This window comes from Neopelma chrysocephalum, unplaced genomic scaffold (assembly GCF_003984885.1).
Source record: "Neopelma chrysocephalum unplaced genomic scaffold, ASM398488v2 Primary Assembly neopelma1_26, whole genome shotgun sequence".
Classification (NCBI taxonomy): domain Eukaryota; kingdom Metazoa; phylum Chordata; class Aves; order Passeriformes; family Pipridae; genus Neopelma; species Neopelma chrysocephalum.
The window spans coordinates 26,480,788-26,506,914 of NW_020897695.1; the positions used below are offsets into that span (position 1 = coordinate 26,480,788).

General features: G+C 37.2%; 1 protein-coding gene across 4 annotated transcripts in view; it reads right to left on the reverse strand.

Annotated features, from left to right (window-relative positions):
* Positions 1-7,018: 7,018 nt before the first annotated feature.
* ATP9B (ATPase phospholipid transporting 9B (putative)) overlaps positions 7,019-26,127 on the reverse strand; it is a 165,264-nt gene continuing 146,155 nt past the window's right edge. Inside the window, exons 18-30 of one of the 4 annotated variants that reach the window (XM_027676004.1) lie at positions 25,819-25,902; positions 25,095-25,265; positions 22,371-22,469; positions 19,741-19,830; positions 19,127-19,271; positions 18,740-18,804; positions 18,132-18,287; positions 17,918-17,982; positions 16,652-16,760; positions 13,773-13,830; positions 12,873-13,076; positions 10,455-10,487; positions 7,019-9,655 (exon numbers count right to left, since the gene is read on the reverse strand). In XM_027676004.1, the coding sequence (XP_027531805.1) occupies positions 9,519-9,655; positions 10,455-10,487; positions 12,873-13,076; positions 13,773-13,830; positions 16,652-16,760; positions 17,918-17,982; positions 18,132-18,287; positions 18,740-18,804; positions 19,127-19,271; positions 19,741-19,830; positions 22,371-22,469; positions 25,095-25,265; positions 25,819-25,902 (1,416 nt within the window). In that variant the 3' untranslated portion in view covers positions 7,019-9,518. Of the gene's footprint in view, positions 9,656-10,454; positions 10,488-10,524; positions 11,758-12,872; positions 13,077-13,772; positions 13,831-16,651; positions 16,761-17,917; positions 17,983-18,131; positions 18,288-18,739; positions 18,805-19,126; positions 19,272-19,740; positions 19,831-22,370; positions 22,470-25,094; positions 25,266-25,818; positions 25,903-26,127 lie in introns of those variants that run through there. The other 3 variants (XM_027676005.1, XM_027676008.1, XM_027676006.1) reach the window with 3 other exon arrangements.

Genomic DNA, 26,127 nt, shown 5'->3' on the forward strand with positions numbered 1-26,127 from the left:
CTGACTTCCAGCCCAAAGAGCTTAGCAGCATCTGCAAAGCAGGATGTTAAACGCTGCAGAGCTGCTTCTGTGTGGGTGACAAGGGCAGCGTCATCAGCATAAAGCAGCTCCCGGACAAGATGGTTTAGGGTCTTAGTGTGGGCCTTCAGTCGCCTTAGGTTGAATAGGCTTCCATCAGTACGATATCGAATGTAAATACCGTCCTGATCATCGAGGTCTGCCATGGCCCTTTGGAGCATCATGCTGAAAAAGACTGTGAATAAGGTAGGAGCGAGAACGCAGCCTTGTTTCACGCCATTCTTTATTAGAAAGGGCTCAGAAAGTGTGTTGCCATATCTGACTTGGCCGTGCTGATCCTCATGAAGTGAGATGATCATTTTAAGGAACTTGGGGGGACAACCTAAACGTTCCAAAATCTGCCAAAGAACTTTTCTGCTCACAGTATCGAAAGCCTTGGTGAGGTCGACAAAGGTTACATAGAGACCTTTGTTCTGTTCCCTACACTTCTCTTGCAGTTGTCTGAGAACAAATATCATGTCTGTGGTGCTCCTGTTGGCTCTGAAGCCACACTGACTTTCAGGTAGAATTTCTTCTGCTATAGCGGGTATTAGTCTGTTCAGGAGTATTCTTGCCAGGATTTTGCCAGCAATGGAGAGCAGAGTAATACCACGGTAATTTGAGCAGTCTGATTTAGTACCTTTCTTCTTATACAAGGTGATGATGACTGCATCACGAAGGTCTGAAGGTAGTTCGCCTAGTTCCCAACAGCGCACCACAAGCTCATGAAATTTAGCATGGAGTGCAAGGCCCCCATGTTTCCAGACTTCGGGTGGAATTCCATCAACCCCAGCTGCCTTGCCGATTTTCACCTGCTGTATGGCCTTGAGGGTTTCTCCTAAAGTGGGGGCAGTATCCAATTCGAATTTCACCGGTTGTTGTGTGATGGATTGAATTGCTGAGTCTTGGACTACACGGTTGGTACTGAAAAGAGTCTGAAAGTGTTCAGACCATCTATTCAGAATGGAGGTTTTATCTGTCAGAAGCGTTTGACCATCTGCACTGAGTAGTGGGCTTTGGACTTGGTACGTAGGCCCATATGCTGTTTTCAGGGCCTCATAGAATCCTTTGTGATCCCCTGTATCTGTACATAGTTGAGTTTTTGCAGCTAGAGACTTAAAAATAGTAGCATTTAAAATAACCAGTCACTCCTGGGGAAGGCTGCCTCCAACTGGGAACAGAAGCTTTTGTATAGGCAAAACGATGGAAATTATAAGTCTTCTCCCTTCACTTGCCTCATGTCTCAAGTTCTTAGTTTCTGCCTCAAATTTTGATATTCTCATTGAAATTTGTGCAATATAAAGCTGACTAACTGCTATATTCTAGACTTGCAGGCAGCTCCTGTTTTTTCTTTCCTAAAACAAGATAAAGTTCCTATATTTTTATGTCTTTGAAGAGTATCAAACCAGAAAAGGAGGGATGCAAAGTAGAAGAGCATGGAGATGTCTGCGACTCAAACAGGACTGACAGGTAACAAGAAAGACTCCAGAGAGGTCTTTGTTTTTCATCTTTTCCTTTAGTCACTGGAGGGTGTCTTCCTTCCAAAATTTCTCCCTTACTTGAACTGGCAGGGCATATACTGAATTCAGCTTGCCTGAAAGCAGCTCAGCCATGAGAAGCTGCTTGGTCACTCTCTTCACATGATCACCAGATGAGTCTCTCTCATGGAATTTGTGTCCCATCTTTAAAAATAAATACAACACAAATAAATGAAGTCTTGACTGTAGTCACCAGCCCTGACCCACACGCAGATGTGAGTATGCTTGAGTCAACAGCTACAGGATCGGCAGGCTGCAATTTCAAAGAGGCTCCAGATGCCCAGGTTACTCAGAGAAGAACACCACAAGCAGGAATGGCAGGTGCTGATGAATAGCTAGGGCAATGACATGGTCAATCAGATGCTCAAAACACAAATGAGATGGTTTGCATGAAGACCAGCTCATGAGGGAGACCTCCTGATGTCCCCAGGGTGATGCCAACTGTCTTGCTATGAGCACAGGGTCACAGCAGCACTTTGTGCTTAGGGGCTGTACCTCCATGCCAAGCATTGGGTGGCACAGATAACCTCACAGACTTGGCTTAGGGCTCCTTCAAGATAGCTGCCTTCTGGACTGGGAGTCACTAACTCCCTCTGCACACCATGGCATCAGGCTGCAACAGAGCTGTGTACAGGGTAAAACAAAAAGAGCAAGAATTTAACACCTTCTACACCCTTCTTCTACACCCTTTCCCGCCAGGCTAGTGGACTCCAGAGGTGGAAGCTGCAGAGGCTGCCCTGATCCCACAGCATGGCACAGCCTGGATGTTTCATCACACTAGGCAGTGTAGTACAGGGTGGGGGGCTGAGAGTATTTTTTGTTGGGCCTCGGGCCAAATAAAGTTTCCCCACGTGCTTTTGTTTTCTCCCCCAGCCTTCTGCCTCTGAAGGCATTTCCTGTGTCTGACCAGAACATGTGAAGTTCAGCAGTTTTGGACATCTCTGCTGCTGCAATGTCCCAAGGCAGCTGCCTCTAGGGCCAGCTTGGCTTTAAGAAGCCTTTTCCTGATTCTCCAGCAGTGAACTCCATCACTCACAGTGATGATATGTCTGAACTGGCAGAGTGAGTTACCTGCATGTCAAGAAGACAGACTCCTGCGCTGCTGAGCACCAGATCAGTGACACTGGCTGGCTCTGCATTACAGTTGAGCTATAACCTTGTTCTCCCGCCTCACCTGCCATCTCCAAGTAATTGCATTTGGACAGATAGTAAGCTGGTAGCGTGGTTATGTGACTAGCAGCTTGGCTTTTTTCCCACTCCCCCCAAATTTGCTTCAGGTTATACAAAGAGAGCTTATTTTTCTCTGCCCTGCTGCCCTTCCAGCACTACAAATGAGTTTACACAGAAGCCGATGGCTTCAATGACCAGACAACTGCTCAGGCTGGGGACTACTTACATCCGTGTCTCCCAACATTCCAGTGGGCACAGCTGGACCAAAGCATGAAGGCACCTTTTCACAGCTGCCATTCTCAGGATAATGCAACAACACAAGTGCAATGCAACAGCCCATCCTGGTCATTCCTGCTCCGGAAAATCTCTTCTGGCAAGCAGGGCCAGACCTGAATAGAAGAGCTGGGAAGAAATGCATAGCCTTTTGACTGTCTGAAATTGTTTCTTTGAGGCTCGATGGGTTGTTCAAAATGTGATTTCCCTCCAGTTCCAGACATTCAGGTGTGAGCCTCACAGTCATCTTAAAAGGCTTATTTTCTTAAAATGTTATTGAATTTTTTTTTTGGTAAGATTTGCCATGTAGGTGTATTTTGATTGTTTTAGCTCTGAACTCTGCACAAGTTAATGTGAGTAGCAGATTTCTTCCTTTCACCTTTTATTTCATAGAATCATACAATAATTGTAAGATTAAAACACTTCAAGATACTTACTTCTCAAATCTTGGCATCCTTTCCTATAACAACCAATTCTTAACAAATGTACAGATATTTTCACATGTTGCTTTCAACTCTCACTCTCCTATTATAATACGAAAAATAATATAAAAGGACCTACCAGAATTGCAACTAGCCATGCACAGGTAGGAAAGTAATGTGAAGGCTTCCAGCTAGGATATTTTAAAAAATCAGATTAATAATTTAGTAACTTGAAATATTTTACTATCTTCTCACATGAAGATAATGCCAAAAAAGGTAACTATCAGCAAGCCAAAACCACTACAGCCACAGGGTAAAAGTTTCAAAGCCATTAAATCTTGTTTCCCTTCACCTCCTTCCTAGAATTTGATAGAATTGTTCATGCTTGGGTTTGTTTTGGTGGGTTTGCTGTTGTTGTTTTGGTTTTGTTTTTAAATCACAGATAGACTGCAATTGGTTTAGTTGCATTTGGATAGGTGTAGGTATGTACTAGACCATGTCTGCGCCATCTACCTTGCTCATGACACATGAAAAATTACCTCCTACAGCTAGGATAAACTCTGTTCAGCTGAGATCAAGATAACCAACAGACATATATTCAAGTGACTGTCATGGAAGAGTCGGTATTCTGACGAAGGGAAAAGGTACTCTGGAAAGCAGAAGCTGTGGGAGGAAGTGCATAACTAGCTGTGTTCCTGCAGATGAATTTGGAATTCAATGGCAAGAGAAGGCGGCAACCAGAGACTGCACGCAAGGGAAACAACAGCTCATCTCCCTCTACTGAGCACATGCAGCAAAGAGCTTTTCCCCAAGGGAATCTCTTGACTGAGAATTCCCAGATCTCTCCTTCAAATAGGCAATAGATGATTGCAATAAATACAAAACATATGTACATACACACTTACCCCTTACAGGTCTACTCATCCATTAACAACCCCCAGCCTTCCAGCCAGGAATTAATTTTCAACAGACTTTTGAAGTAGTTATCTATAATTTGCTTCCACATAACGTGTGTTTACTTTGCAAAATCGAATTCATGCTTAGAACTCGGAGCAAAACACAGAGGCCCCATGGAAAAAACTAGATGTTTATGTTACAGAGAAACAATGGAAAGCAACTCTACAAATAAGAATTACAATGGTCTATTTTGTGTACTGCTTGCTTAAAGCTATGTGAACATTATAACCAAAGCTCTTTTTATTCTTGGCAGTTTTGTCAAGAGAAGAGGAAAGTTTACTGCTAGAAGAATAAAGGCAAGGACATAAATACACATCACAGTTATAGAACACAGTATCTCCTCAGAGCAGACATTCTCTTAGTTCAGTAATGCAGAAGGCTAACTATTCCTCAAGCCTGATTTTTTTGGAGCAATTCAGAGGTTTACCATGGCCGATTACAATTTCAAGTGGAATGCATGCTGGAGGACGGGAGGAGACTACAGTAAGGACAAATTTCAGCAGCAGTTTTGCTAAAAACCGGTCAGGAGTGGAACAATAAAGCAGAATTTGTCAATTCCACTGCAGAGTGCTCTCTCATTATTCTGTTCATGGCATTCAGTTTTCACCACCTCTGCTGTAAAATATTTTGATCAAAACTATGGTTTTGGTCGATGAAGTAGTGAATAGGTCTTTCAGTGCAATTGCCTATTTGAGGCGGATTTTGTCAGCAATTGGCTGAGCAAATTCCCGCTCACAATAATAGCTGTGAACCCTGCTGTGGGCATCTGTTGGGTAGTTAATACTTGTTGGGAAGTATCTCACTTTAAGTGTGTTTTGTTTACAAAAGAAATTCCAACGCTTTTTAACACAGTATTAAAGACATTGTGCCTCCTGTTTATTTACGTATAATGCTCAATCCATGTTGTCTTTGTTCACTCGTACTGATTTTCCTCCCTACAGGGGGCTAACATATCGAAGGGCTTTTTGACTGCCTTCAAGTTTCAATTGAGTTATAATAATAACAGCCTAGATACAGAAAGGTTATTCAATTAAGTGTTATAAGAGACTGCTGGCCCAATTCTTTCCTTTCTAGCCAGCAAAAATAAGCAGAAACTCCATGGAAGCTAAAATTCAAACGGGTATCAGGGTTAAGCAGGACTTTCAAGAACTGTTTCTGCATTGGTGGCAAGACCCGAACAGCCACTTCTCCTCCTCTGGCTATCACTTTTTAAGTGATCCAGAGCCCACGTATGCTGCACTAAACTCCTTTGCCCCACAGGAGTTGTTGGAGCCACATTAATAGCTCTGGACACATGGAGGGATGCAAGTGTGAAACAGATGCAAGCCTCTTTCATGTCATCCTGCCAATATAAAACCCAGGAATACAAAGCTGTTCAAAAGCAGAAAAAGAGATCACATTGGAGTATCTTTGGTACACATCTCCAAAGATGTGTACCTTCAAAGTGCATCTCCAAAGCCTCTAAGAAAGTCTATCCTGCCACTTATACAGTGAGCCCTTCCCTAGGCCTGACTCACGATCACTCACGTGGTAAATATGCAAACCAGTGTGGCTCAGGCTTGAACAGCCCCAACCTCCAGTTGTGAAGGAACCCTCCACTGTACCCTATATGAGCAGGGTGGAAGTGCACATCAGTTTAGGGATGGAGGATGATCCCAGGAATGCACTGCCTAGCTCACCAGCAGAAGAATTAAGACTGGTTCTTTTTCCAAGTAGTCTCAATGCCTTGAGCCAGAAAAAAGGTTGCAGAGGAGTACGGAGACTATACTGCGTAGGCCTATTCTCTAACATGTACAAATGGGCATAAGAGCGAGCAATATTTATGGAAATCATCTCCTGATTGTCTACAGAAGCGGACCCTCATGACTAAAGCTGTTTTAACTACATATGTGGCTATCGAAATTCTTGCTAAAATACCTGCAGAACTGCTGTCCAGTCTGAAAAGGTTCCCAACTGCAGAGCTCTCTCTTGCAGACATGTTTTCAAAGGAGACTGAAGGAAGTTTAAACTCACGATCTCTTGCAGACAGAGGGTAGGAAGACAAGTTGAAGCTGCTCATCAAGATAACATACAAAAGCAATGGCACATTTTCTGTCAACCACTCTGAAAGTTTAGGAAGAACACAGGAGATACCACATAGATGAATTCTGATGGTATCTGTCAGCAAGCTCAGTTTGAACATAAAAACATTGTTGTAAACACTTGCTACAGAGTGCTACATACTTAATGTTAAGTATGCAAGGATTTATCTTCCATTTGCAAACTAATACCTTGTGTAGTAAAATGTTTTCTAGCAGTTACATGAACACAAATTCAGAATAGCATCAGAAAAAAAACCAATATGATTACCAGTAGTTCTCTTCTGCAGGATCTCTCCATTTCCCTGTGTTCTTCCATTAAACTACGCTGGAAATCTAGTAGATGTTTAGCTCATGTGCTTCTTAAACATGGTCCATGTATTGTTACGAATGTTATTTTGGTGAAGATGTATTTCCTGTTCACACCCTGCTCCTCCATCCTATCCCAGTTCTGAAATTGTTTTCCAAATATGTTTTCAGAGTCATGATTATCATTTCAGAAAAACATATCTGATATAGCAGCTCACAAAAGTAAACATTTATTTAATACCAAATAAAACTAAAGGTCATTCTGGGTGTAACTTGCAGATCCAAGGCCTAAAGCTGAACCTCAAAAGCAAGGTAAATCCCTTGAATCAGGCTTCCACAGTCTTCAAAACAAAGGGCTAGCCGAAACTGGACCTTTGCTGTATATTAAAAATACGAAGAAAGCAGGCACTCTAGAGAACTGACTCCACTTTTGAAAGGCTTATACCTGTGTGCAGAATCTATACATTTGCTATCACACTAACATTAGAGTTTTAATGTTGAGATTTAATACACATATGCTATAAATTCTGTACGCATGGATACAAATGGACCTCATACTGCTGTACTGCAGTAACACCATCACTTTCAATGCTACTTCAATTTTTCTCATTGTCTGCTAATGTCAAAGATGTGAGGTATAGATGAAAGACGACCAACTGTAAGTGCTTTTGCTTATCTCCTGAATCTTATGCATATGGTTGTAAGCTAAAAATGTGTTAAGATAAAAAGGTCTGAAGAAATGCCACCAATGTTTCAGAATAACTGCACACTAGTGACTTTCCTTTATTGTTTAAAAACAATTATCACTTACTGATGAAAATATAATATTAAAGCAAATCAGCAAGAAAAATATCACAGGACTAAACTAAAAGTAAAAATCAGGAGTATCTTGCCAAAACCACACATGATGCAGAAAGGCTTCTGTTAGTAGGCAAGAATAGTGACATCTTGTGGGGGTTTTACAGAAGTGACACAGGGATAGAGCAAACTAGTCTGTGACGTTGGGTAATTAAAGGAAACACTACTTCAATAGTTTATTTAATATATATACCATTAATATTTGGTAGAAATTAGGCTTTATTGCTTTTATAATGAAGAATGAAAATTAAAAAAGAAAGCAGATAAACAGCTAGTAAGAAAAATTTCCAAAATAAAAATTAATGGAGTGGGGTGGAGTCCAAATAGCTCTGCAGTAGTTTCTTCTGCTCTCCCAGGAAGTAGTTATATTTATCACTTATATATTACTCATCCAATATAATAATGGCATAAGGGCAAAGTTATAAGAGACTAAAATAGGAATTATGTTGTAAAGGCATACATTCAAACATAAAAATGACATCCATATTAAGCGTTTTTTAAAAACACACACATAAATATTTAATAAATAAAGCATGAATAGCTTTGTTGTTCCTTTCCACTGATTAACAGACTATGCCAAATTCATTATATGTACTTCTTGAGAAAGCAAAGTTTTATCACAATGGAAAATTAACATATCCTACTTGCCAGTACAGTATACAATATTTGGACCCTTCAGATTGCATCAGAGCATATGAGTTTCTGGAACAAATCATCAACTGCTTTAAAGTGTCATAACTCAGCCAAGATACTCAACTCTGACAGCTTACAAAAAGCAAAAGTGTTTTGATTTTTTTTTTTTTTTGACAAGTTTGCATCCAAACTAAGTTACAGAAACAAAACATTTACAACTTGGAAGATGATAGATTTTTCTACCAGAATGTTCACGTGTTCCTCTTATTTTCTTTTACCTGAGTAACCTAAGTAAACAGATTACAAGGCAATTTAAACATATTAGCTAATACAAGGTTTACTGGACTTCTCATATATAGAAATGTACTTTGACACTATTTGCAGTTTTACAAATACAAAATGAATAAGAATTTTAAAACATATTTACCAAGCAGCCATGTCTTTGATATCTGTACAGATCAATAGGTGCTGTGGAATTATGTACAGAATTTATCATTTTAAACAGCTTTTGTGCAACCTGGCTGTAATGTGCATTTAAAGAACTGCTGTCAGCATCACACATCTGTAATTTACTGGTGCCAGAAATGGAGAGTACAGGATAGGACAACAGCTCCTAAAATAAGACTGTGCTATGCAGACATCTGTACATAATTCAAATAGTGCATATTAATCAATGTCTGATGAGGAATAATAGCTGCTAATACAGACACAGGCATTTACAGGTATTAGGTTTGTTACAGTAAGTATGGACGATTGACCTTTTCCATATAGAAACATTAAAGGAAAGGGCTTGAATTAGGAAGTTATATAATAATTAAAGAAGGGAATTTTTGTAATAAATAACAAAACTTTCAATTTAACTTGCAGAAGACAAATACAATAGGAAAAAAATCCTTCACAGTAGCAAAAGATCCTTTACAGTAGCAATGAAAAGTTCAGAAGCATTGTCAAATCAAAGGTAATTCAGTTTTATTTTATAATCATAGCAAATGAAAGTAAAAAAAAATATTTTATCTCTGATAGTCTTGTTAGTGTACTTCCGTGTTATTGTATCTGTAAGATGTTTCCTCCCTTTTGTGCTCTATTCACACTACCACTTTCGATTTTTGAATTTCTTTTTTTAAAGTTTCTTTAGTCCAACATAAATCCATAGACACTAAAGCACAGTGAATATGCGATTTGCAGACTGGTGTGAGTGAAAAACCATAGGAATATAATCACTTTTACGAGGTAAGCTTGGAGTAACTTGGAGGAGAGAACTTGCGCTTCAAGTACTTGAGAATGTAAAGTGGAAGACAGCTTACAACAGTGATTGCTGACACTTTCCACAGGAAGGTCACAGTTGTGATAAAGGCAACATCTGCAGAAATAAAAAGGGAAAATAAGTAATGGGAGCTGGTAACATGGGAAGTGGAACTTCTATAGTGCAAAGTCAATAAAACTCTCCTAATTGTTTGCCTATGCTATTGTCCAAGACCATGCAAAATTAAAAAAATAAAGGGCAACAAAGAAGCAGAAAGAGAAAGCTAACCTCAACATTTTGGTTTTGCCAACTATTTTCTCTAGACAGGAACTTCAGAGTTCCTTTATGGTGCTTAAAAACTGTGCTTTGCAGCACAAGTAATTTTAGGGGAAACAGAATCTCAGCTTAAAAGCAATACTCTCTCATAAGAAAAAGTAAAGTCAGCTCATTTTTCTACTAATAAGAACAATTTTTACCTACTATAATACAAGTTCCCAGTCACAAATTCTGCTACCAGTTTGGATCCTTTATTCCATATTGATTATTTTTCTCTGAAAGAGTCACAACAACTAGCCTGAATGATTCTTAAAACTGTAGAGATTAAATTAGAGCCCAAAAATTTCAAGGGAAATTTGTAGTGATATTGTTACAAGCCACACTGAGAAGTTAATTTTTTGTGACAGACATCAACAAGAATGGTGACAACTCTGCACTTGCTACTGAATTCTTTTGACCATATTTGTGATAATCAGGTCATACTTAATTATAATGGGAAGATCCCAGAACCCAGGTAACCCCAAAAATTTTTTTATTATTTTTTCCATTATTTACAAATGTGTATATTAAATAATTTTCTAGTCTTTAATGAATTTTTTAAAATTTTAAAAAAAGTCAAGAAAATTTAAACTTCACCTACCTAAGAAAGCTCCAAAAGACACTCTGCCTATACCTGTTTCACAAAGAGGGAAAATGAAAGATTTACAGAAAATACAAAAGTTATGCGAAAAAACAAAACCCTAACAGCTTTGGTACACAAATAAGGAAATAAAAAGATGTTAGTAGAATTAACTGGAATAGCATTGCCTTTCACATGTCAATCAGAATATTTTAAGCAGCAATTAAATAAAAACATTTTGAAAACACAGATTTTGCATTTGGTCATGTTTTAAGATCACAAGTACACTGGCACTTCTCTTACATTTGACTTCAAGGTATAATGTATTGTATAAACAACTCCATCAAAACTGTTTTAATGTGAACTAAAAGTCACTTCAGAAAATGCAATAAAGAAATACTTTACTGCTCCAACTTTACTCATTAAAATACTTTGCCTATTAAATTTCAATGTATACACTTGTTATACAGTTTTAGCCTAAGCCTGCTTAAACCTACTGAAAGCTTATGTAACATATCATAGACAGGCCTAATAAAGCCACCGTGTGAAATTAACTCAGAAACATAAAAACTGATTTACTTTCATGAGTCAGAGTTGTAGAAAAGTCTCAAATATTTTTGCCTTTCTAATTTAAATGCCATGTCATGATATAATTTCTTTGGGAGGAGATGATGCTTACAAGTAACATCACTGAAAGAAACAGTGAAGTCAAACTAGTCTGGATCATTTTTCCTGATACATGGAAGTTTTCTATATCTTGAAGTGCAAACCATCAATTAGGTTTATGCTACATCACATACACTAAAAAAGACTCCCTCCCCCCAAGTTATAATGTGACAGATTAATTAAGAGTAAAGCGTTAAGCAGAAGTGAGACTAACAAAAAGGCGTTTCCTCCAATTAATTGGTGAATAACACACAGTGAAATACGTCTTTACAGAATCCAATGAAATTGCAGCCCTTTTCAGTACCCTTAATGACAAAAAATACACAAGTTAAATCCCCAGGCTGCAAGAAGCCATGCAAATATTTATAGACTCAGTTGCTTGCGCTTGTCCAGCAAATACATGAGGACAGAAAAACACTCACTTTATGGAAAAGTTTGCAAGAAACAAAGTTCCTGCAGCTTTTACACATCTGTGAACATCACCTAAAGGTGTTTTTCACGAAACAACACCAGAAAGGATGAAAGGACTGGCTGTCACCAATACTACAGACTTACAAAGGTGAAGCAGCAAGTTCTGCCTTATGAAGTTCCTGGAAGTCTGGACTCAAGTGACAGTACCTGTATCTGCTCTTGCTTGTTCCTCTCATTTGTAATCTGGCTGTGGAGATTGAAAATCAACCCAATAATCTCTATTAAGGAGTCTGTGCATCAGTCTCAGAGAAAATAAAAAGGTACTCTGGCAAATCCAAAATAATGTACAACCCAAGTACCAACCCCAGTAGGGTTGTTTCTTCACTAAAATTTGACTCCTGAGAAATCTGGGAAGTAACAGAACACCTAGGACAGGCAGTGAAGCATTTACTGATTAAAAAATAATTATATAATGTACATACACTACTCTAGTGTTGAACACCAACATGAGAGAGTGAAAGCAGAACTATGAGACTCCTGGAAACTACCATGTAACACTTAATTCTGCTGTGACAGAGAAGAAGGAGCTGTATTCTGCTCCTCACAAAGTATAATTAAAGTTGTTACATATATTTCTGTAAATTACAGTTGTAAAGTTACACTGAGACAGTTGTTTTTACTAAAGGATAAGCTGATACAAGAAGAAATATGTATTATTTTGATGCTCAGATCCTTAACTGTTAAGATTTGCAGTTAAAATGTGTTCTTTTATCTTGTGACCTATAAACAATCAGAACCTTAAGACACAGTATGGCATACCACACCTTAAAGCAAGCTTAATATAAGCTTAGTATAATTATGAAACAGCAATTCTTATATAAGGTATCTATCCTAATAGCCTGCTGCCTCACTCTCTAGCAATATTTCAGCTATTTTAACTTTGTCGGTTAGATCTAATGAGGTCCACTTGGTCTGGCATATAAAATAATGCACCAATTCAGCAAAAGATCCTGATTTTTTTTAATAATCATATATATTTTCAATAGTGCAAACCTCAAAGCCAATTTAAGGTATGCAGTTTGGACTGTCAATATTGGATCAAGGATGGAAAAGGCATGAGTGGTTTGAGTAAAGTTTATCATCTAGATAATACTAACAGGAATAGAGGTTGTCAAATTCTAGGAGAAAAGGGTAAGAGAGAATTTAACCCAACATGAATTAGACCTAATTTAAACTCAGTCATATTTCTTATAATGAAAGCTGGATTTCAAAACATCACCTATTCTTAATTGAAAAAACACGAGAAAAATATATTAAAAATATAAACTGGTTCTTTGCCCAAATGCTTCTACTATTACTCACCAAAATATTCATTTAGAAATGCAAGAGAGGCCACATAGCAGCCAAGACTGAGGAATTCAGCCACCACCATTAACCAGTGCCATGTTCGTATGGTCAGTGCAACCATCAAGAGCTCAGTCAGGATTAGGGCAGTGAAAGAAATGGCAACAACATGTACAAATTCAGATTCAAAAAGCAGCAGGGCTCCATACATCAGAATACCACCTAGGTAGGGTGGAAAGGCACACAAAGTTAACAATACACTCTGCAACAAAATTTCACTGTACCAGTTTTCACAACTGCACACTGAACATTTGATTACTTATGAAAATATGCCCAGTAATTTCTTTAATAAGATAACAACAGAGATCTTTCTAAAAGAAATGAAGGGTATTTACTGTACTTTGTGCATGTGAAATAAACCAACCAAAGTAAAGCCGTAAAGAAATAAAACTATTAGAAAATTAAACACCTTTTAGTGCAATATATCTGATGAATTGTTAATTAACCTTATTTTGTCAAGTGCTGCAAATAAATGAGATATTGCTGAAAGTGTAATTAATTTTATCTGATTACATAATTCAGATTTCTTCAACAGTACTTCTGTCATTCCATGAAAGAAAACTACTGTGTAAATACATGCAATGTGATAAGCACTCATTAAAATTTTTCTGGATTAGCATTTAATTAAAAACATGTCCTTTTTTAGGTGACATGCACCAATAAAAATACCAATCCATGCTGTGTTTTGAATAGGTCTGGCACACCAGAGGAATATCGATTTACGAGATAAACAGAAAACAATATATATAACTGTTGATGAAATGTTAAGCTTTGGGAATTCAACCTGCAGCTGAAAAACAATATTGCTAATAGCAGACAAAAAATTCTCAGTTCAGTAAAGTTAGGACTCTCTCCTACCTTGGTAAATACTGATTAAAACCCAGATGAGGAAGGTCTTAAATGACAAAGATCTTCCCTAAGGGAAACATGAGAGGACAGTTAAACATGACTTTAAAAAATAATTCTACTCAGATCATATATTTTTGATACTTAAGTCAGTAGAGAGACATTTTACAAGTAAAATAAGCAGTATTTGAAGTAACATAGGCTACAAAGCTTCTAGCTGTTTTTATGATTCTTCATTACAAACTTGTATAGAAATTGCACAAAGTGGGATTTGGATTCCAATCTAAATTTGGGATTAAGAGAGTGAAGGCCTTAGACAGAAGGGATATTTTAGCTTGCAATGCACTGGCTGGTTTTCAGAAGGATAAATACAGTTAAATTAGTCACTTTTTTATTTAAAATGTTTTTGTGTCTGTTTTGTAAAATGTAGTCTTCAGAAAAACAGCATTGTGTACCTACTGACCTAATCCTCAAGCTAAGCTGTTACTAGTAACTTTTATATGTGGGATAAACTGCCCATTTGCATTCACAGAATGAGTCCTTCAAGTTTTCAGCAAGTAACTATTACCAAATAAATTTGAAATATTCTCGTGATTGTGAATATTATAGATTAAAACATATGCACAATCAAAGAATAAATGCTGTACATGTGACATAACTCTTGCATTCTGCAAGGGTACTGCTGAAATATGTTAGAACTGCAGAGTTGAAAGGATACACATTTTAAAGAATAAAACGACAAACAAAGGAGCCATTTTGCCACAAAAGAAGTGATCAATCTAGAACAGACAAGAATTAGCACTTTACAAAGAAATGTGCTTGACTGCTGAAGCAAGTGATGAGCTAACTATTACTTCAGTGGAGGCTAAAACAGATTCTTGGATAGATAAGAGTTCATGGCAAGGTGCTAAGGATATTTTCATAGGTCTCTATAGAGTCTTGAATGTTAGTGACAGGATGAATGTATGGGAAAAAACACAACACAAAGAAATATCAGATTTTTTTTTTCTCCTGTGAGTTCCTACTCATTTTCCTTTGAGTACTGAACACCACCATCACCTTCAACCACAGCTCCTAATTAGCCAGATTCATGAAATATGAATGAGCTTGAGTTTTGATTCACCTTTATGGATCTAGACGGGGTAGGTCATTCCTGAGCTTCTGTGGAATGCTGCACAACAGGCTGTGAATCACTTTCAGATGAAAGCAGGTAGTACTTACTTGTACTTCCTTTCAAAATTTCATCAGCTTTCCTTACCTCCACAGAAGCCACAGAAACAGCAATACTGAGTCAGCATGTTTTCTGGGATATGTGAATACACCTGTCTGTCTCTCTGAACCTCACTCATTTTCTCTTCTTGCACTGAAGCAAGTCTGTTAATGCTATTACCTTTTATTCTTCTAAAAATCTAAAAATTTTCGTCACTAGCATCCCTAAGAAAATAAATCAATTCCTAGGAATAAAATAATAGTCCATGTCAACATATGTTCGAATAACACTAGCGTTGGTAGAGCATTTAAGAGTCCTTAATTTGAAAGACGATGTGCAGAAATAAGTAGGCTTCACAGCATCATGACTAAGGCAGCATGATCATAAACTGTTGTAATAAACACAGTAAGATTAACTTGTAATAGTGAAGTCAAACGTAGCATGTAACTTTTTGTACTACACATCCATAATCATTCACTTATCATCATCTGCCCCATACAATGGCCTGAACCTTCACTTCCTCCAGATTATCTTTTTTTTACTCCTGAAGATAATTGTTTGTGTTCTACTTATTAATTACTCCTAGATGTACAACATCAGCTGGGAAAGTCAGCGATTCAGCATCTCTGGGAATTGTCACTTAAGCTTAAACAAAAAAACCTCAGCTGTTTATTCATCTGCCCATCCTGGGCATTTTCCAAGTACAAGTTAACTTCTGTTTTTGGAAATAAGATGCTTCCATGTTCCATCAACAAGTTTCCACAGGCAAGCTTACAACTGTCTTTAGAAGGTGAAAGCCATGCTTTTTAGAGATTAATCATGGGCTGAAATCTCAAAAACTTTAAAGATTCTCAAGAAGAGAAAGAGAGAATCAAGATCTTCAATAAATGAGAAAATATTATCCCAGACTAACATAGCTAATACCTAATTTAGTACAATTAAAAGACAACGACTGAAAAGTTTGGACTCACTTCAGCTATAATCTGCTTCTGAATTTTTAGAAACATCTTTGAAGAATATACTATCCCTAAAAAGACCGTCTGCTTCTGCCTTGGATCATAACTTTTCAGGCTGACAATTAAGGATGGAGGAAAAGCACTTTTCAAAAAACTTGCTAAAACAGAATCTCGACATTTGTTTCACTTTTGGAGGGTAAAAAAATTATACATCTTGACTGTTTGCAGATATGTGCAAACACAGAAATCAGTAGATTACAGATGATGCAGTTCAGACATATCAGTGTTGTGAAACATGACATCAATATCTATTATTTAAAGGAAGACAGCTTTTGGAGAGGTCAGTAGTAATTTCTGGGTGTTAGGGAAAAAAAAAAATCTGTTAATTAATCTACGAGTTAAAAAGGAAAGAAGAGCTGTGAAAATGTAAGCATAAATAACTCCCCATCAGGGATTTTGGGGCCAGACTGAAAGCAGGTTATATAGCAACAGACTTTCATGTTTGAATTATTTCAGTCCAACCACTGGTGACTTAACAAATGTAATGATAAAACTGACTAGAACATTTAGTACCATGGATTATTTTCACAGTACGCACAACACTGCATAGTTGTGAAATCTGTCTTGCTTGGAATACCTTAAGAAAATGATTGTAAGAATTCTCAGTTTTGCACACCAGAAGATTTCATCAGTTGTTCATATCTGAGCACTGAGGATGTTCATACCTTTGTGAGATCCTTATAAAGTTCTGGATATAGCAATGCCATTTCTGGTTTCACATCCTGATCCAATACTAGAGAGAAGACTGGAAACATAGTATATATGGTTGCATACCTAGGTGAAAGGAAAGATCATAAATTAACACTTTTGTATGATATAATTTTAAACTGATTTGCTGAGTTCAAGTATTTGTTTTATGTGGAATTAAACTGGTTCTTTTTCCCAGTACTTAGGCAGCTTACCAATACAGCTTTCACACACAACCTGCTCTGTGCTTCTGGGAGCTGTCAGTTGTGAGACTTTACAGAGGTTTTATACACTCAAAACCAGCAAATACATTTCTTTCTTCTAACACCCAAGCTTATCACCTGTTACCATATTCCCTGTGCACTTGCACTTTGGACAACTAGTTCAAAGACTGGACATTTAAATTCATCTACAGATGGGCATGTGAAAACTGAAGAAAAAACAACCACTGTATTCTGGACATCATGGTAAAGGTAGGTGGATGAATAAAAATTTTAACACCTCTGTATTTGGATTTTATTATGCACATGCCAGATGTATACTTTTGTATGTACTTTCCTGGAACTTAGCACAACTATATACAAACATTTTAGAGAGGTCTACTGCTTGCCTCTGCAAAGTCTGGTATAATCAGACCATGATTTGACTATGATTTAAGTTACTGTTGACTTTAAGTTGTTATTGTTTACAAGGAGTACAAAAGAAAGCCCTTAAGTCAGAAGGGACAGAGAACAGGGACAAACACGAATATATGCATACCTCTCAGCTGTATGACTTGGGAAACCATATTGCCAAACCAGCTTCTGCAACAAGACCAAGATGCTCCTAATCCTACATACATTCACCTGAAAGGAAATCTATGTGGCAGACCTGGGTAGTGCACTCTCAGAGGAAATTTCATAGTAGCTTCAGCTCCATTTTAAACAGAAAAATCTGTGATTCTCACTGAGGTTTGTACAGCAATCCATGTCACAGCTAAAACTGCTCTGGGAGATTTCCTATTGTTTTCACCCCATATGTGAAAAAGGTTCTATGGTATATTTGTCTAAGACTATGCTGATCCCTCTCTCCAGAGATTTGATAATGACTCCTCCCTCATAGAGTACATATCCAACCTACTTTGACTTTTTTTTGTAGACTCATTCAGGTTTTGGTAGTGTACCAATGATAAATGGATGATGTTATTTAACAAGTTAGTCTGCTCTGTTTATTACCAGATATCACGACTGTTGCTTTTGACTTACCCTACCATTAGGAATCCTTGGTACAAGGGAACAGATGCAAAATAGAAGACTGATGAAAATACAGCCTACAAAAAGCAGATAATTATATGTATTTAATATAATTCTATATACAAAACAATATAATATAGAAAAAAGCAATACTGGTTGATTAAGATTCTGTGACATTTCAAAGACATGCTATTTTTAACTATTCAGAAAACAAAGTTTTAAATACCTGCATAGTTGAAATAATAAGGCCTCTGTGCATGACAAATTGACCAAGTGCTGCTGATCTTTTGTAACTGTTTCGACCGTGTACCATCAGCAGCCTACCTATGTGTTTAAACTGTGTGATAGAGAAGTCAGCTGCTAGGGAAGCTTGTTTTCCCTCCTAGAACAAACCAAAAATATTCCAAATATGAAACCCAGTGTAAAAGATGCACTTCAAGTTTCAAAATTCTGAGCAATAATTAATTTGAAAAGATAAGTTTGCTCCTGCTTTGAAAATTAACCCTGCAATAAGACAGACACAAAGGACAAATTTTGTGCATATTCTAAGATGCAGTGTCAGTAAAAAGTAAGTTTAATTGCCTCTCCTACTTCTCTCAGGTAAATGCTACACAGAAGTAACTATTGTGTTTTCTGCTTTTCTTGCTTTTTGTATTTAAAAAGATAAAGCAGAGGACATAGAAGCAAAGCAAATATTAAAGACTAAGCATTCTTATCTTACAGCACACTTTATTAGAAATGATCAATTCAACACTGTTTAAGAATAAAGCTTCTAATCATATGTTACTATACTGCTATGTGGCACACATTTGACAATGAAACTGTTAATATTACCTTGCCTTCAATTCCAATTCCACAGTCTGCTGCTTGGATCATGCTGACATCATTTCCTCCATCACCTGGAAAATGTCACTGCAATATTCAGTTCTTCAGAGGTTTTACTCTCCTGGTCTTACAATATTTTAGAAACCTCTTACATACCTTTAATTTCTTACAATTAATCTATGGCTTACAATTAATTACTTCAGCAATCGAGACCTTTTCCTGTAGAATGGAGAAGATAACCACACCTTTCTCATGGAATGGCTTTTTGTGCCACAACTACATAATACCTGGCTGTTGGTAAAGAAGTCTCGTTTTATATCAACTATTTCTCAATGGTGCCATCTACTGCTTAAATTTATTACAGATTTTAGCTACAAGGATTGTGCCGATAGTTACCTATTGCACACGTGCGTTTTCCAGTGTGGTGCTGTAACAGTTTCACAATATGAGCTTTTTGGGTGGGAGAACAACGGCAGCACACCACAGCAGGACACTGGCAAGACAGCTCTACAAATTCGTGCTCATAATACTTCAGACAAACCTAAGAAAAAAAGATGCTTGCATTTATTTACAATTAAATATTACTACATGTAGTCGAACACAAAAACATAGTATAAAAGGTTTTTTTTATGAAGTTTTGCCTGTACAACATCCAGCTGGGGGGAAAAAAAAAAGGCAGATTCTCCTGACAGTGGCTTTATTAGTTTGAAAATCAAAGAGAATGTCAGTTTGAGAGCCAAGCCAACACACTTTGAAGTGAACAGACAATACTAAGGCACACTGCATACAAATTCCATTCTGTTACTGTACAGGAGACCAAAAAACCAATAACATTTGCCCATCTAGAACATATATCCTCTAAATAGCATTCAGCAATAAACAAAAGTATCTCTAAAGACAATTTAAAAGTATGTGCAAATACTGGAAAAAAAAGCATGAAGACACCCATACTTTACTTTCTGAACATAAGCATACAAATTAACATAATTCGACAGAAACCAAGTTCTTACCTCAAGTGAGTCCCCAGATATCACCAAGGCACAGTCATGCTTCCTCCTAAAGGCATTTAGTTCTAAGTGAGCCTCTCCTCGAGTGACAACCTTCAATAAAAACCACTCACTTTAAAAGATTTTGTTATATTCTTAAAAAAAACCTTACTAAACAAATCAGGTTTTGAGAACTCATAGCCTTGGTTCAAGTGTTTTATCCCAGTGCAAGACCAACATCCATGGGATGCTACTACAAGCCTCAGATCTTATGGAGTGAAAAAGCAATCCTCAAACACGGAAGATCTATATAGTCAGCTTAACTGTTTCCTCACAAGAGCTAAAAAAATTAATAAATTAAGGACATTAAAATCTCTGAATTTTGAGCTGGCCTGAGTCTTTCAGTGCTGGCAGGGCTAGAGAAAAATGGACAAAAATCCCAAGCAAATCTCAATTTTTGTGGTTTTTAACCAGTATATGTTCTTAGAATAACACAAAATGTTATGTCTATTAATTGTTCCTTCAGTTTGGGTAAGGAAGGATAGATTTCAAAAAGCACATGAAGATGTTCATTAGTACTAATCCTTTTGCATGACTATGCAGGCAAGATCAAGTGGTATGATACAAAATAATTACATCACAGATTTTTTTGTTTACATAATTATTGTCTCAGAAAGGCCCAGCTGTGAAATGCAAAAATGGTCAATGGTTACCAAATGGGTTTTGGAAGGTTTTGAGCTAGAACACAGAACATGAAAAATTTAAATTATAACCGGATTTTGACAAGGCTGGCGGATTTGGGGTGTTTTGTTTTGTTTGTTTGCTTGTTTTCTTTTCCCTTTCTTTTTTTGGTTTGGTTTTCTTTGAGGTTTTTTTTCCCCCAATAAATATCAATGTATTTTGGAGCTACCATGCAAGACAATGTTTCAAGCGGAGAATAAAACACAAGCTCTGATTTCACTTCCAATTTTGTCTCTGTCAGCGCTTTGATTAAATAACTTTTTAGATATATGAATCTTAATTACACTGAATGTGAAGTTTTGTCTTTGGCCCACTACTACCCAGAGTCAGATGCACTCCAAAGACCCTTCTCCCTTCGTATGGGCTCTACTACCCATAAAATCTGAGTTACATTAAAAAGCCCCTGCAAACAGAAAAACCTATACACATACCGCAATTCAGAATTTTTTCCTTCTTTGCCACAATTAAACATGTAAAGAGAAAGCTATTTGTCTGCCAGCTGTTAGGATTGTGTTGGCCCAGTATAATCTTTCTGCATTGCAGAGATTAAGAGATGTCAGCACTTGCACACACTGCTGAGCAGTAATTACCCACCGTGTTCTACATTTCACCTAACAGAATGCTTTTTTTCATTTGTAAATACCTCTAGAACAATATATCAGGTAATTTCATTATAAAATGAGGAAGCTGAGATTTCTAAGAATAGAAAGGAAGAACGTTAAAACAAAATGCAACTTTTTGGGAAGCCAGTAGCAAATATTTTTTTAATTTCTAATTTATAACTAAAATAGAAGTGTTACGAACGCTTGGTATGTTCTTACATTAATCTAGTAGTTATTTCTTTGCAGCAAATACAGCCACAGAAATAATCCTGTAAAAATTCATTTTGTAACTAATTTAAAACTTTGCATACTCTCACACAGTTTTATGCTGATCTCTTATTACCAGTCGAGGTAATGAAAATAAAAATCTGACTCAACTAAATAGATTTTGTTCAGGAAGACTTAATTTGTGGTGTTACAACATGGAAAGGTCAACAAAAATTGATGTAAAGTTTTATCAGAAGCATTAATAATTTAATTGCAAATAGTAGTCTGCAGGGCCTAATTTGCCATTCTGATGCTTCAGAAGAAACTACATTTACATGTAAATTATATTCATAGAATTATTTCTGTAGGTGCAAGTGGTTCATTTAGAACAAACACAGACATATTATGTCTGATCACACAGCATCAATCAGCGTCTGAAAAATCTATTTTAGTTTGGCTTCAGTAGAGTTGATGCTACGCAAATAAAATGTACAGAAAAAGACTCAGTTTACTTTTCTAACAATTACTTAAACAGTCTGTTAATAAAATGCACATATATATAATGATATTAAAAAAATCAAATTTTCTCATACCAATTTGAACTAAGTCTTTACAGAAGATGTTGGCATGGCAGTTTAATTCAGGATTAATTCTGCTTGAGTCTAAAGAGTTCTAATAATGAAAATGCTAGAACAAGCAAGAATGTAATTCAGATAGCCTAAATGCCTGGACACTCTTTGTTAGTGGCTCAGCGTCTCCTAGAGACCTCACATCATCATTATTTAGAGGTATCTTACTATGTCCATTGTGTAAGTGAAGACTGTAAAACGCATGTTGAACCCAAATATGGATGGCTACAAACGCATCAACATGGCTGCAGGATATCAAGAAATCTAGAAACAAGCACCCTTAAACAGAAGCAATGCTTTGTAATTCTGCAGCCTTGAATAACAACCTAAGTACTACCCTCTTTACCATTATTACGACATTCAGTGCAATAACCCAACAACTTTCAACAACCAGACAACCGTTGATCAAATAAAGCAATACTGTTATTACCTGTCCTTTGATGAACCAACAAAAAAGTTGGAACTATATACTTACAGGTCTGAAAATGTGAATATCTTGAGTTCTAGACACTAAGTGAGAACTTTTTGCAATGCAAGTTGCTGTCTCCAGTTTATCTCCTGTTAACATCCATATCTGCAAAATAACGTAAAAGTTTACTCCTTTGGACACTGATGTGTTTGTTTTCCAAATCTAAATGACATCTCTCTCCAACCTTTTTCTGGCACCTTTTTGGATTAGATTATCTGAGAAAATATACTGATACAGGCATTTTTAAGTGAAATTAACACACAGTTTTTACCACAATAACATGGAAAATGGAAAAGAACTGTCTTTACCTTCGAGCAGTTCTATTACCCTTCCCTTCTCACAAAGGCCAAGGTTTCCAGGTATAAGACAAGGTGAAACTCTGGGGAAACCCACCGGCATAGCTGAACAGCTGGGAAAGCATAAAAACCTTTCCTTATGGCCCTGATACTACCTTGATTAGAAAAGTGAGGATGCAGATGACTTTTGTCAGCAAAATGACATGACACAATAGTCTGTGACCCTGGTGGTCATGTATCAGAAAGCAGCAGCCAAACAATGAAAGAAACAGAAAGAAGAGCTAGTCCCAACACTCCAAAGAAATCCTTCCCACTGACCATGAAGAACTGGGAGGAAGGCAGTAAAGTTTAAGGAAAAAAGGTTGAGGGTTCTTAGGTTCTTAAAGTGTGACAGCTCCCTCAGCCCCTTAACACCAAGGATGTTGAAGGACACCTGGATGAAATACCATTAGCCCAAGACAAAACAGAGAAGACTACACAAGAAGAATAACTTAAGCTGCAGGAGTTATTCCTGGACTCATGTGTGTCACACTCATCCATGTGACTCATTTTCTCATCAGTAACCGGTAATCTATAATTTTATGACCTAGCTGCTGTTGTGTTTCCAGCCTACTATAAGGCTGATTATAATTCCTGTTCTATACCTATTCCAAGTAGGATATACCTAATAGTCAGAAGTGACCACACATAGAGGCAATATCAAAAGCAAATGTGAAAATACTATAAGCGAAGTACTAATATCAAAGTACTTAGTAAATACTGTGTATATAAGTATATTGTACTAAAAAGAATTTTGATGCAATCAAAAGGCTTTAATCCATCCATACATTTTTCTAATTGTGCACATCACTGCATTATGAGTTAATGAAAGCCTTTGGGTAACAGGGATTAATTAAAAATAGAATAACAAAACAGCATACATGGGAAGGGTCTCTGAAGATTATCTAGTCCAACTCCTCTGCTCAAGTCAGGATCAACTACAGAAGGCTGCTCAGCACCATGTCAAGACCATTTTGACCATCTCTAAGGATGACAACTCCACAAGGTCTCTGGGAGAATTGTTCCAGTGTTTGAACACACTCCCAGGAAACAATTTTCTTCCTATATTCAAGTGAGACTTTATTTCAATTTGCATCCATTGCTTCCTGTGCTTTCACTGTGCACCACTGGAAAAAGCCTGGCTCTGTCCTCTTTGCACTCTACCTTAAGGTATTTATAGACATGAATAAGATCCTCCTGAGCCTGCTGAACTTCACTCTCTCATAACCACTGTGGATGGCCCAAGGCTGTCCCCTCAACCAACTTCCACATCCCTGATTAATTCCTCTTTTTTTGTTAGAAAGAGGACAAGTAGAACATCTCCTCTTGCTGAGTCCTCAATCACCTGTGTCAGGAAATTATTGTTATTGCACTCCAAAATTCTCCTGGTTTGCTTGTGCCCTCCTGTGCTGCCCTTCCAGCAGATATTGGAGGGGCTGAAGTTCAGCACAAGGACCAGAATATGAAAACGAGAGGCTTCTTCCATTTGTCTGAAGGCAGCCTCTTCTAATACTTCAGGCAGTCTGTAGCGCACACTCACCATAATGTTGTCCACATTGGTCTGCCCACTAATTCTAACAAATTCTCAACTGGCTCATCATTTGTCCCAAGGCAGAGCTCCATGCATTGCTGCTCCTCCATCTCATGAAGGGAGATTTCCCATGCTTATTGCAAAGCAAAATAACTTACTCTCCTTTTCAAGCTGAAGTACCCCATTTTGTCTGACTCAGTTTAACCACTGGAAAATCAACTCACCTTTTCGGAACAGAGTTTGACACTGCTTCAAGCAAAATGTATATAATCTTGCCCACTCCCCTAAGATATTGTTCATATCTTTATTTCAAACCCTCTCTCAAATAAATGTATTACTTCTAATATTCACCTAATAGGTGACTTGCAAAGCCAGCCTATGAACAAAGCACAGCACAAACTCTTGTGCAAGGCTTTTAACACCATCCCTTCAACGTGATTTGAACAAATTCCAAGGGCAGTTCTGAATTTTAGTTCAAACAATTCACCTTTTCATCCTTGCCTAAACTTCTCAAGTGCCAAACCTGAAAACATTGCTGTCACACAAATCTTGTGCCAAACTCATGTAGTGTCAGCTAGGACATTTTACTGTAGACAGTCAGGGGATAAATGACTGAGACACACATACATCTATCGGTTGATAGTTTTCCTGTGGAAGGAAGTTTAAGATTAATGAAACCTATGGTGGACAAGGAAACTTTGCACACAGTATCTTGTTTTTTTCTGCTAGTTCATGCCCAGAACGAGCTTAGGACTTGACATATTTCTTACTTTGAAAGAATCTGAATATAAACAAATATAATTTATGTCTTAATAAAAAAAGTTAATAAATGAACCTGTTATGTCAGTGGTATGCATTTAGTACCTTTATTCCAGCATTCCTTAGCATCTCTAGAGTTGGTCTAACATCTGCTTGCAGCTGATCTTCTACTCCAGTGAGACACAGCAATTCCATTTCTCGCTCCAAACTCTCTACAACAGCAGCAACCTTGAGGTTTCTGTCATGTATGCTTAACTTTGCTTGGTTATATCGACTCTGTTTGCACAAACACAAAACCACTTAAGAGTTTGCTATGACTCATAAAGTACACATTCAGTCTACCACTCATGGACAGCATGGGTTCATTAGGCTAAACGGTTGACTTTAAATATCTTTAATGAAGAACAAGACTAAAAGAACTATTTTACACCACATTCAATGTTATACATGGTTTTTCTGACAAATCACCTCAAGAGAATGCCTTCTGAAGAATTATTAAGGATTAGGCATCACAGCATCTAAAAAGGAAAGGCCTTATCTTTGAGAACGAGTAGATTTTTAAAGTCATGCTGTAGCTACAGAAGTAACATTACACTGGCTTCTGGGGAAACACCATACAGTCTCATAATAAAGCAAAACAATATCCTATGTATGACTGAAGAACCATCACTAATGATGACAAAGTCTTTAACGGATTTTGGGCCATACCTCAATTATCTATATTTTAAATATGAATAATCTTTTTTGCAACCTTAAAAAATAAAAAAGAAGAATGTTCCTCTCAAAGTACTTAAATACGGTACAACAAAAGATCACTGTCCTTTCATACCTCAAAATCTTGATACTGTTCTTCAGTAAGTGATTTTTTGGCAACAACCAGTGTACGCAGTCCTTCTCGTGCCATATTACCACACTAAAGGGACAAAACCACAGAGGTGTTATGTAAATATTCAGTCACATGTACGTGTTTTATTCTATACGCTAACAGGGTATATCTGTACTATAACTTTATGGGTTTTGTTAGACTACTAAAATACTTTGGAGAAGCCACAAACAGAATAAAAAGCAATTATACTTCAGGTCCTCCAAATGGAGTGGTATGCTGTTGGTAAGCCAATTAGATTTCCTCTCCTAGCTT